Source organism: Ovis canadensis, chromosome 20, assembly GCF_042477335.2.
Source record: "Ovis canadensis isolate MfBH-ARS-UI-01 breed Bighorn chromosome 20, ARS-UI_OviCan_v2, whole genome shotgun sequence".
Lineage (NCBI taxonomy): Eukaryota > Metazoa > Chordata > Mammalia > Artiodactyla > Bovidae > Ovis > Ovis canadensis.
This window is the reverse complement of record NC_091264.1, coordinates 26,849,505-26,862,052: the sequence shown is the minus strand read 5'-3', so window position 1 is coordinate 26,862,052 and position 12,548 is coordinate 26,849,505. Positions and strand designations below refer to the sequence as shown.

The window sequence follows — 12,548 nt, the reverse complement described above, 5'->3', positions numbered from 1 at the left end:
TCCACCCAGGTGGAATGAAGGCTTTCTTTTGCAAACCACTCTGGCACAAAGTCCCACAACAAAGCTGAATCTGAACAATTTAAGTGTCTCATTAAAATTATGTTAATAAAAGTTTTGAGTTGTGACTGGCCAACTTCCTACATGTGGGTTTGTTGAGATACTGAACTTAACCTTTCTTCAAAAAGAAAAAAAATGTTTAGCTTCAATCTTGATCTATAATTATTGTGGTAGTTCAAAATTTTGCATCAGTTTGCACAGACACAACCTCCTCACGACCTAGTAAATTCGAAAAATATTAGCTCTCACCCTCTTCACACTCTGCCCTCAATAAATATTTAATACACTTGGTTTTTTTTAAGAACTGTATATATTCAAACAATTCTTAGCCCTCTGATTTTTCTAGTTTCTGGTAAATTTATGAAAGCAATGTTAACTTTAATACCCAATTAAGGACTATGAAAGAGATTTTGTCAAAACTTTTCACCAGACAAAAAACTGGGTTTGCCTTTTTTTGCGGGGGGGGGGGGGGGGCGGGGCACGATGAGAGTAGTGAATAGGAAAGGGAAAAGTGAATGGGGAGGAGAAAAGGATTATACCAAAAAAGCATTATGTCCTATATTGTTAACTGGATCTAACCCTAAAAAGCCATTGACTCAAAACAATGTAAACAAAGACCATGTTTTCATTAAAAAAAAAAAAATTATCTCCCTGTGTTCCATCACATCAAAGGGCAAATTTTATATTTTCTGGATACCCTACATGCCATCAGGAAAATGGGCAAAGAGATAGATAAACATACTGACAGTGAATGGGCTTCTGAAGTGGTGCAGTGGTAAAGAATCTGCTTGCCAATGTTGGAAACGCAAGAGACAAAGGTTCAATCCCTGGGTTGGGAAGATCCCCTAGAGGAGGAAATGGCAACCTAGTCCAGTATTCAGGATTATCCAGGAAAATCCTATGAAGAGAGCTGCCTGGTGGACTACAGTCCACGCATCACAAACAGTCAGACGTAAGTGAGCACATGTCAGCACGCACACACACGAATACTTCATTTAAATCATTTTGCATCTTCAGATGCACACAAAATTCACAAGATGCAAAGTAAAACTGCGTGCCTCCTTGACATTTACCCAAAGGAGCTGAAAACTGATGTCCACAAAAACCTGCACATGGACACTGATAGCAGCTATTTCTGTAATTGTCAACACTTAAAAGCAACCAAGATGTCCTTCAGTAGGTGAATGGATAAACTGATACCTCCAGACAATCGAACCTTTTAAGTGCTTTAGAAAAAAAAAGAGCTATCAAGCCACAAAAAGACATGAAGAACCTGAATGCATATTTTTTAAGTGAAAGAAGCCAACCTGAAAAGGCTACCTACTGCATGATTCCAACTATACTACATTCTGTAAAAGGCAAAATTACAGAGAGAGTGAAAAGATGAGTGGTCGACAGGGGATGGGAGGGGGGAGCAATGAACAGATAGAGCACAGAGGATCTTTACAGTAGTGAAAACTACTCTATACACTATAATAGACACATGTCACTATACAGTCATCCAAACCCATAAACCGTACACCACCAAGAGTGAATGTAGTATACACCATGGACTTTGGTGATAAAGACTTGTTGAAGTAGATTCATCACTGTTATAAACACACCACTGTGGTGGAGATGCTGATAACAAGGGAGGCTGTGCTTGGATGGAACAATGGGAAATCTCTGCACCTTACTCTCAGTTTTGCTCTGAACCTAGAACTGCCCTAAAAACATAAAATCTTGTTTAAAAAAGTCTGTTGTTTCTTAGTCGTTAAGTCATGTCTAACTCTTTTGTAACCCCAAGAACTGTAGCCCACCAGGTCTATGAGACTTCCCAGGCAAGAATACTGGAGTGGGTTGCCATTTCCTTCTCCAGGGGATCTTCCTGACCCACAGATCCAACATGCATCTCCTGCAATGGCAGGCAGCTTCTCTACCACTGAGACACCAGAGAAGCCCTAAAAAAATTTAAAATAAAACTGCACAAATGAGCAGCTTTGTGTTTAAGAGAATGTTTAAGGAGGGGTTTTCTAATCAAATGGATAATTAGTGACATCACTGGAATGAACATTCTACTGATTAACTACTGAATCATGCTGTGTTCACATGGAATTTAAAAGCCCAGGTTAAGCTGGGTGAAGCGTGGCAACATGTTGAAGACAAACTGAAAAATCAAAAATGAATGTGAGCGAGAGGGCCACACTCTGCCAGGAGCCAAGCATGCTTGCCACATAACTCACAGAGAGACAGAGTTCTATACCAATTCCCAAAGCCTGGTCTCAGAGACAATAAAAGAAACAATAAAAATAAACAACCTCTGTTTAATCTAACTAGTCAGTGTCTTGGCTGAATCAACTTTCTACTAGTAACCAATTCAGGAACAGAATTTATTTTGTAAGACTACTCTAATCCCATCTTCATTTAAAATTCATCATTATTTAGCAGATCTAGTTGGTAAGCAAAATGCTTCTCAACAGAATAGATCACAAACATGAAACAGTAATAAAATCTATTTTCCTAAAGAAAATGTACCCATGTAATATTTCTTTTATGACCTGATTCATTAGAAAATAAATCATGAATGTCTTTTTATCAAAACAATGAGAATTTTACCTAATAAATCCCGTATCTAAAACACTCCATTATTCCCTAAATATCTGACTGAACATTTATATCTACCATACTTTAAATTTCTTTACCAAAAAAATCATACTTCTCAAAGTTGCCATTAAATAACACTGTGATTGAGACTGTCTCCAATTGTAAAGGCAGAATATCAATACTTTTAATTAGGTATTTATACTTAATAAGTAGAATTAGAAAAAAAAAAGTCCACCTTTCCCCATCCTAATTAATTATCCTTTCTATTAACCTATAATATAGTCAGTATATTCTTCTTTTCTTCCTATCTTTTTTTTTATATAATATTCTAGGCCTACTCTTTGAACAACTTTTGAAAATATTTGTGAAGACTCTATATTCCTCAGCACACTGTTTCAACAAATACTACTTATACCTATATAATTTAAAAGTGCTTTTACATATATCTGTATTTCAACTAAAGAAAATGCACCAATTGACTATTTCATTTAAGATTTGACAATCACAAACTAGCCTGATTTCTGCATGATTACTGAATGCCTAAAATAAGTCAAGAAAATGCTCACGCTTGTATTTCACTAAAAATTTTAAGGGAAAAAACTGTTTATGGTCATTAACTCTGAAAACATTTATGAGCGACACAAACATCTTCCAAATTTTATAAAGAGGTAAATCTTCAACAATTTGCAAGGTAGCAAAGCTTCCCACTGGTCTCTCTATAACACAGTAACTTAATTACCTCCACACAATTTCACAATACAAAACTAGAAACAGTATGTGTTCTAAGCACTAACATATTTGCACTGCTGCTCCTCCTGGCATTCTCCTTTCTAACTGCATTACCACAAGACCCACCTGAAAGCTCGGCTATTTCAACCAACCCCAACTGACTAGTGTCCTGAGTGGATAATGCTGGGCAGCAAATCCTACAGCCTAAGTCACTGGACAGAAAAGCAACTAAAGGAACTGCCTTTAGTCAGCTAGTGCTAGAACATTCTAACAGGCTCCTCTGCAAAGGGCTGGGTGTGGGCCCTGGCTAGCTGACTTTACAGACCTGTGGCTTCCAAGGAGTGCAATGCTGACTAAAGTTTTTACAGAACACACTCACCTTCATCTTCATGAAGGGAAAAGCCAAGATACCTCCTCAGTGGCATCTCTCCATTCTCCCTGGCTCACAGACACACCTCCCAAGTCTTCTGTACCTCTGGACTTGGCAACATGCCACAAACATACAAACACAATCATACCCACATACCCAAGCAACTCTGAAGATCATCCAATCATCTTCACATTAAAGAAAGCCACCTCACAACCCACTCGAAGTTCTTCGACAGCTCCCCAGTGCACTCAGGACAAAAATCCAAAGCCTAAAGCATCACCTATGGGGCCCTATGTCACTAACTGCTCTCATCACGTCAGCCGCACGTCCAGCTGAGCCATCTTCACAATCTACCAATCCTCTGCAATGAACTTTCAGCTGCTCAAATGTGTAGCGCCCTAACATTCAGTCCTTCACCCATGCTATCCCCTCTACCTAAGAGAAATCACTTTTCTATTTCCATTCTCTCTTAATCTTCCTACAGGCCTAGGCTGGGCAACACCCTCCAGGCTAGCTTCCTCTATCTCTTCTCCAACTGTAGTAGGGGCCCCTTCCAATACACCCTCAGTTCGGTCACTCAGTCTGTCTGACTCTGCAACCCTATCGACTGCAGCATGCCAGGCTACCCTGTCCATCACCAACTCCCAAAGCTTGCTCAAACCCATGTCCATTGAGTCAGTGATGCCATCCAACCATCTCATCCTCTGTCGTCCATCTCCTCCTGCCTTCATCTTTCCCACCATCAGGGTCTTTTCCAATGAGTCTAATACACCCTACACCAAGCCGAATACACTCATTGTAACTAATGTTTCACTATTCTATGCCCCCTGCTCCCAGAGAACAGTGCCAGTGCCCCTCTTGTCTACTGTACCAGAGTCATGCAAATATTTGCTAAATACATTCTAAGTTTACTTAATGAATATAACTTAATATGAATGTAGCCCATAAATAAGGGAAACATGTCCAAAGTCAGTCATGATATAATGGAATCTAGGCAGCAATTTCCTTATACTTTCGTATAAAGTACAAACTACAGATGCGTTTAGGAAGGTTAAAGCATTATACATTAAAAAGAACACCTTTCATCATAAAAATATTAGTTTTTTTCCAACTCCTGTTAGGTCTTCCTTGGTGGTTCAGTAACAAAGAATCCGTCTGCCAAAGCAGGAAACTAGGGTTTGATTCCTGGGTCAGGAAGATCCCCTGGAAAAGGAAATGGCAACCTACTCCAGCATTCTTGCCTGGGAAATCCCATGGACAGAGGAGCCTGGAAGACTACATACAGTCTATGGGGTTGCAAAAGAGTTGGACACTACTTAATGACTAAACAACAAATAACAAATTCCTATTAGGCAAATTGTAGTTCATAAAAAGTATCATAATGAAGGTACCAAAAAAGCAGCTCTGGTTGCTTCTCGGTCAAGTCTGCTATGAGCATAACTAACTATTCCTTTCTACCACCAAACTCGCCTTGCATTACTCAGAATTTTGCTTGGTTTCTAAGTCCTGACACAGATCTTTTATTAAGGGTTCCACTTATAATAATGGTCCCAATGACACAAACATGTTGCCAGGAAATAGACCTCTGATACATCCTGGGCATTAGCTGCCACTGGCAGCTATTTTCTTTGAGCCACATGTCTTCTTATGAGCTACAATCTGAGGCTTGTGACACCAGCTTTTTCCAGGGCAGCAGACTGATGTCATAAACGTGATGGTACTAAGCACTCTAAAGAGCTCACCAGCTCCACCCTGAAATCCCTGAATGCAAAGGGAAGCTTTCCATCTGGAAATAAAGCCTCAGTTTCCCCACCTATAGAGAATGGTTGCCACTTAAGATTTTTGTGGGAATCAGATAGCCTATGAAAGTACTTAGCAGACAACATCATTATTATTTTCAAATCAAAAAGACGGGGAGACTACAAAACCTAAGATATTTTCACATCTTCAGAACTTCTGGTAATACCATAACTTATTTTTCACTAATATCCTTTCAGCAGGAAATTTCTGTGAAGAAAAGGCAGAAAGATGAGGAAATGAGAATCGATTTTTTTTTTGGTCATAACCTTTGAATATTACAAACTCCACAGTAATCTACATTAAGATCCACTTTCTAATTTATCTCTGCACTCCCAAAAATCATAGCCTTAATTTCTACCTCAATCATCCCTAGGATCTGAAAGACAGTAAAGATACATCTTCAATACATCTTTCCAAAATGCTCTCACAAGAAATAATCATTTCCTTACTGCCTCTATGCACCTCAGAATATACTGAATCTTTGGAAAATAAAAAAGCTAAATCACAAAAGTTGGCTTTCAACGTCTCCAGTTTCTTTCCAATAGACTAGAGTCATGAGTTATAATGGAAGCACCTGTCGGTAAAAGGGGTGGCAATCCTTAAAAACTCTAAGTGTAACAAGGAAAACTTAAACTGTAATTATAGGCGGTAAAGTTGACTTCCCACCTGATACATTTTCACTCTAACACAGGATGGCCAAGTAATAATATAGGCTGGCCAAGGTGAATATTTTTATCATTAAAAAAAGAAATGGGAGAAGAAGAGAATTTGAGCCAATTAAGCATACAGGCTCTCACGTTCCTAAGTCAAGCTGACTTGAGATGGGTTTGTTTTTTTTTTTTTTTGACAAGGAAATCTTACAGACCTTCTGAAACGTGTTTTAAATAAAGGTGAGAGCCCTCAAGAGTCTTATAACTTTACCCAAGCCTGGGTTCTGGGCTCAACTTTTAAAAATGGGTGACGTGTGAACAGCTTCCTAAAAGCAAATGGGACTAGGATATAATTTAGGAAGTGATGATGCAAGTCTCTGGGGGACAGGGAGGAGGGGAGGTGAAAAAGTCAGAGGAAATACCCTCCCGGTTCCTGGGGGCACCAACTGAAGACCAAGGAGGGGAGGAAAGAACGGCCTCCAAAAGCCGAGGGAAGGGGGCACCCCCAGCTCCAGCCGGAGGTGCCAACGCCGCCCCCTCACCCTTCCCGCGGCCCTGCCCCCCTCACCCGTGGCCCGGGCGGCCCCTTTCGGCCCGAGCCTCGGGCAGGCGAGTCCCCGAGGGTGGCAGCGCACCCCAGGCAGGGCCTTCTCGGCCCACCGCCACCCCCCGGTCCCCCCAACCTGGAGCCCCTCCCCGCAGGCCCGGCCCGGGCCCAGCCCGAGGGTTCCGGCCTCCCCGAGCCCCGAGGCCTGCCCTGGCAGCCCCGGGGCCCGCGCCCCGGCCCCCGCCCCCACCCGGCAGGGCACTCACCCCCAGAAGCCGCAGGGACAGCGAGGCGGCAGACTGGGCGCTTTGCTGCGCTCGCTCCCGGCGTCTCCCATGGTGCTCGGCGGCGGCGGCGGCGGCGGAGCTCGGCGGCGGCAGCGGTGGCAGCGGCTGGGCCTGGGCCCCGCTCGAAGGAGGCGGCGGCGGCGGCGTCGGGGGGCTCGGGGCGGGGGGAGGGGAAGGGAGCGGGCGGGCGCGAGTCCGGGGCTCCGAGCCGGGATTCCAGGCCGGTCAGCTGGAGGCGGGCCGCACCACTCGGCCTGCGGAGACGGGGGGTGGGGGTGGGGGGAGGCCGGGGAGGAGGCGCGGAGAGTAAGAGGGAGGGGAGCTGAGGAGGTGGGGCGTGCGGGTGAACCGAGGACCGCGGGGCGGGGAGGAGGGAAGACCCGGCGCCCTCGGCAGCTCCCACCGCCGCTCCCAGCCACAGCGATGTCCCGTGCGGCGGCGCTGGGAAGGACCTCAGGCCCCCCCGCCGGCTCCGGCGTAGCAGCGGCCGCTGTGAAAGCCGCGGCCCCGCTCGCTCCGTAACACCCTCCCCTCCCCCGGAGGCTGCGCTGACCGGACAATGGCCGCTCCGCCCCCTCCCCGCCTCGCGCACCCCTCCAGAGGAGTCACACAATGGTCTCGCCCGGGGGGGTCGGGGGAGCCGCCGCCGGAGCCCAGCAGCTGATCAGCTGGGCGCCGGGCGTGCCACTTTGTTCAGCTCCTCAAAGGAAGAGGACGGGGCCGTGGGCAGAGCCGAGACCGCGGGGCCGTCACTCGGCGACAGGCCTTGGTGGCTTTCGTATCCTTCGGGACTTTTACGGTCTGAGGGAAACTTAACCTTCCCTCGCCCCGTATGAAGAAGGGGAAAGCACGCTGCTGAGTACTCTGGGGCACGCTGCCTCCCCCGAAACGGGAGTGGTACGCCCCAAGCGAGAGGGGGGGAGGAGCAGACTAGTTGTTTAAGGGTAAGTTGGGCCGGTCCCGGAGCGGCGGCCGAGCATCGCGCATGCGCCCGGAGACCCCGTAAGCCGGCCCGGGGAGGGGCTCGGAGGAGCGCTTCCAAACCCGGAAGTGGGGCTCGGTCTGCCGGGGGCCGTCGGGGTCTTCAGCTAGCCGAGAGATGCACGGACCCAGCGCTCCTGCCCCGGGGAGATGTCGGGGGGCATTTCTCAGTGAACTGCTAACCCCTGGAAAATCTCTCTTCCTAGGTCTCCCACACCCAAGCTCACTCTTCCTGTTCCACCCGGAGAACTGGTCTCCCTTTGGCAGCGGTAAACTTTTGAGAATGTCCCTCCTCTCCTCCGCACCAAAAATGAAGAGGGGGCAAGAGAGCAGTGTCTGGGTCAGATTCCGTGCTCTCCTAAGCCTATCGGTGTCCCCAGACATGAGTTCACTCCCTTTGCCGAAGCGAGGACAGTGTCTCTTCTTACTGGAGTGGACATTGTGGTTTTCGGAGGGGAACTATGGCCAAATCAGTGATGGAAATTTGGGAAGTGACCAAAAAGTTTGAGCCATTTAAAAAACGAGTCCTTTAGCGCTCATTGTCTTGTAATGCTGAACCCATTCTGAGTTCCAGCAAGTCGTGAGCAGAAGGTAATTATTGATGACTAATTTCAACAATGAGCAGATCTGGAGAAATGACCCAAAGCTTATGGGCGAACGTCTCAGTCCCTGGGAGGCTTCTTGTCTCCTTTTCTTTTCTCACAGTTTAGCATGTTCTCAGGCGGACTTGAAGCCCATCCACAGGGGCCTTGAACCCCTTTTCCTGGCACAGAGGAGGGCTTGCCATTTGACAACAAAGCCTATTGTAAACAGACGTTGCTTGCTGTCCCCTCCTGACCCTCACCAATTAAAGTTTTCTAAATAGTCACAATTATTTTAAGTTCAATGCTGCTGCTGCTGCTAAGTCGCTTCAGTCGTATCCAACTCTATGCGACCCCATAGATGGCAGCCCACCAGGTTCCGCTGTCCCTGGGATTCTCCAGGCAAGAACACTGGAGTGGGTTGCCATTTCCTTCTCCAATGCAGGAAAGTGAAAAGTGAAAGTGAAGTCGCTCAGTCGCTCAGTCGTATCCAACTCTTCCCTACCCCATGGACTGCAGCCTACCAGGCTCCTCCATCCATGGGATTTTCCAGGCGAGAGTACTGGAGTGTTGCCATTGCCTTCTCGGTATAAGTTCAATAGAGTTCCCTTAATGCCTATGTTTCCAGCTGCTTTGGGAAAGCAGAAGTTTGACACCTCTGAGCTCCCTCGCTGATAGCACTGGTATGAAATGCCCATTTTGTTTGTACATGCTCTGTGGACTTATTAAGGTTCTTGTTGCTTCTTCTGACCTCTAATAATTTGGGAGAGACATCAGTGAGCAGGCCTGAAGAGAGATCTTAAGGGCCCACCTACCTCCTATCTCATAAATAGCAAAGATCCCACTTAGTTTAGCATTCCTCCTAAACAGGTTCTTACTGATAAAGACAGTGATTGTAAAAATAAAACCACTTAAAGCCAAAGCACCCCCCAAATGAAATGGTGATTTATTTTGCTTAAGATTTAGTTTCGACTTTGTGGATTTTCACAAGACTTCAATAAATATTTCTGTCAAAAGCCTATAAAGTGGATGAAGTCATAGGGCACACCTAGCTATCATTGGGCTTGTGTTTCCTTAAATCTTCACTTAAACTGACATAAAATTGCCACATTCATGAAAGATTTACAGCCTTTGAGTTTAACAAACTGAGATTAAGTGGGACTCTTGCTGTTGGCATCTTGACAACTTTCTATTGTATGTGGGAAAAAAAAAACCTGTAAAAGCAAAAGGAAATTTTTATGTAAAACATGATTGTCATCTTACAAACTGCTTGTCTACCTGTATGTTCATCAGTTATTCAATTTAAAAAGCATTTATTAAGTACCCAGTATGTACCAGGCATTTCCTAAGGCTCTGTCCCTCCTATTCCCCTCTGCCCTTTCCTCACTTACCGAGCACACTTCTACTGCCCCTTCATTTATTACCTCTATGTCTCCCATACTCTGACCAGGCAGAATTGATCCCTCCTCCTTCTGCCCAGATAGTCCCCATGATAGGCCTAGGAAATTTATATGTGTGTTCTCACAAAACCTAGCTCCAAAAGGACTAGCTCTTAGAAATTGCTGTTAATGTGCCCACAACCAAGTGGGCTATTACCTAGATTAATTTTATTACCAAATATTGTTGTTTTATTTCTATATATACCTTTCTGTTTCTGCATGCTCTGTGGACTTGTGGGCTCCACCAGTCTCAGTGGGACTGCAGCAAACTCAATCCGTGTTTGTTGAATGAAAGAGCTAATCTGATAAAAGTCACTCTTAGTCAAGGCTCTTTTGTCTGCCAGTTTGTGCCAATACAGAAACCTACTGAAACTTCTTTGTGCCCCCCCAAAAAAAATTTTTTTAAGAAAATAATCTTACAGAACCCAAAGGCACAGAAAGCAATAAGATCTCACAAAGGACTGGAACAAGGATTTAACTTACCAGCATGAAGCCCAGTAGGTATTCCTTCATTATCTCTTTTTCTCCCTGGTCGAATGTTGTTCTCTCTACAGAGCTGCTTCATTCTTCTTTGCAGACTTGCCTTCACTGCTTCTCTGGGAGCACAGTAGAACATGGCTGTCCAAGTTTACATATCCTCTCTTCCAGAACATGGCTGTCCAAGTTTACATATCCTCTCTTCCAGAACATGGCTGTCCAAGCTTACGTATCTTCATTTCAAGAACTAACAGAGATTGGGACTTCCCTGATAGTCCAGAGGCTAAGACTCTGTGCTCCAAATTCAGGGTCCTGGGTTCGATCCCTAGGTTGGAAAACTAGATCCTGCATGCTGCAACTAAATAATCCGTATGCCTCAAAGAAGATCAAAGATCCTAAGTGCTACAACTAAGGCCCAATGCAGCCAAATAAATATTTTTTTAAAAAAGAAATTGGAAATAGCCAAGAAATTAGAACTTGCAGAGATTAATTAGTATCTATGAACCCTGCTTCCCAGGAGAAAACTTTATTGATCTAAATCGTGACAGATTGTCTGTTCCTCATACAGTCTCCTTTAGCCAGTGGAGCATAATATAGTCAGGGCTCTTTGCTTTGTAATGCAAACATGGCTGCTAGAGGCCTATCCTTGTAGCCTACAGTTCTCAAAGAAGATCAGTTATATTCTTGGCAAAGATTCCTAAAGGTGTCTACCACAGACCAAAACAGGAATAAATGGGCAGCCTGAAATTGAAAAGCATATAGAACAATAGACAAGTTCAAGAATTTTCCAACAAAGGAACTGCTATTTAAACTATTTCAGGCCTAAATTTAAATGGCATTCCCTCAAAGAAGCCTTCACTGATACCCAGCACCAATTAAAATTATGTTACTCCATTTTTATCTTCTGTGGCACTCTGTTCCTTTGCAGCACTGTTCACAGTTTATAATTAAATATTTATTTGTCTCCTCTCCAAAGATATGTCTGTTTACTGCTATATACATAATGCCCTGGGCATATTTAGTTGCCATTCAATAAATACTTGTTGAATGAATACAAAAGCACAATAATTTGTTCATCAATGTGAGACTCGTATATGAATTGGCATCCTAATCAGGCTATCCTGGGGAAATGTCTCCATCGCCACTCAGATCACCTGAAGGCACTGAAACGCATGGTGAGCTCTCTTGTTACACAGCAGTTGTAAGAAATAAGACCCAGTGTTCACCTGCTTCCTCTTATTATCTTCCTAGCTGACTGCTAACTCTTCATTTTTAGTTCCCAAGGTTTCTCTGTGAAGAGCCCTTGAACCAGTTCCTATAAAGTGCCCACTCAATTGGCCGAAAGCTCAGAGAAAACCTGAAAGTTCAGGACATCATCAAATTAGGGGACCAACGTGTGTGGGGCTTATTGGCAGAAGCGCTTTCATCATAACTGTCTCGACTATTTTCTACTATAGATTACATTCCAAATGAACCTATAATGTGACTCTTGGGAGTAGTTTGCAATCACCATTGGCCCAAAAGGAGCCATCTACATGGCCCGTAGGGTCTAGGAAAGGATAATATTAATGCTTCAGCCACTCTTGAAGTACCAACCAAGGTTGTATGTGAAAGACGTGGTTCAAGGGCAGAGGCTCAGAAGGGCTTGTTGTTCAGTCACTAAGTCACGTCCCGCTATTTTTGACCCCGTGGTCGGCAGCATACCATGCTTCCCTGTTCTTCACTATCAGAGGAGCTGCTTTCTTGGTAACACTGAGTCCAAAGACCTTGGCCCTGAAAGTCACAACCTAAAAGGAGGCACAAGTAGAGACCTGAGACAAAGCAGATGGTCCTCCAACTCTGATTCTAATCATTACCCCATTACTCTTAACTCCCAGTTCATACCCTTTCATCATTATCATTCATTCTAACCTGACATTAGTCCCAGTGTTCAATCCAAATTCCAGCCTCAGTCTTTATCCTCATCCTAATAATATCTGTAAAATGTAATCCTAGATTGTAAACCTAATCTCAACCTAATACTCAGAGCTTAACAAGGCTCCTTGCC

General features: G+C 44.6%; 1 protein-coding gene and 1 long non-coding RNA gene across 2 annotated transcripts in view; one reads left to right on the top strand and one right to left on the bottom strand.

Moving 5' to 3' along the window:
• Positions 1-7,905, bottom strand: part of ZFAND3 (zinc finger AN1-type containing 3) — a 316,184-nt gene extending 308,279 nt beyond the window's left edge. The window contains exon 1 of the mRNA XM_069564258.1: positions 7,003-7,905. Within this exon, the coding sequence (XP_069420359.1) occupies positions 7,003-7,073 (71 nt within the window). The 5' untranslated portion in view covers positions 7,074-7,905. The remainder of the gene's footprint in view (positions 1-7,002) is intronic.
• On the top strand, positions 7,406-11,561 carry LOC138425853 (uncharacterized). The gene is made up of 3 exons (XR_011251427.1): positions 7,406-7,801; positions 9,214-9,268; positions 10,602-11,561. It is a non-coding gene; the product is annotated as an uncharacterized lncRNA (long non-coding RNA).
• The last annotated feature ends 987 nt before the right edge of the window (positions 11,562-12,548 follow it).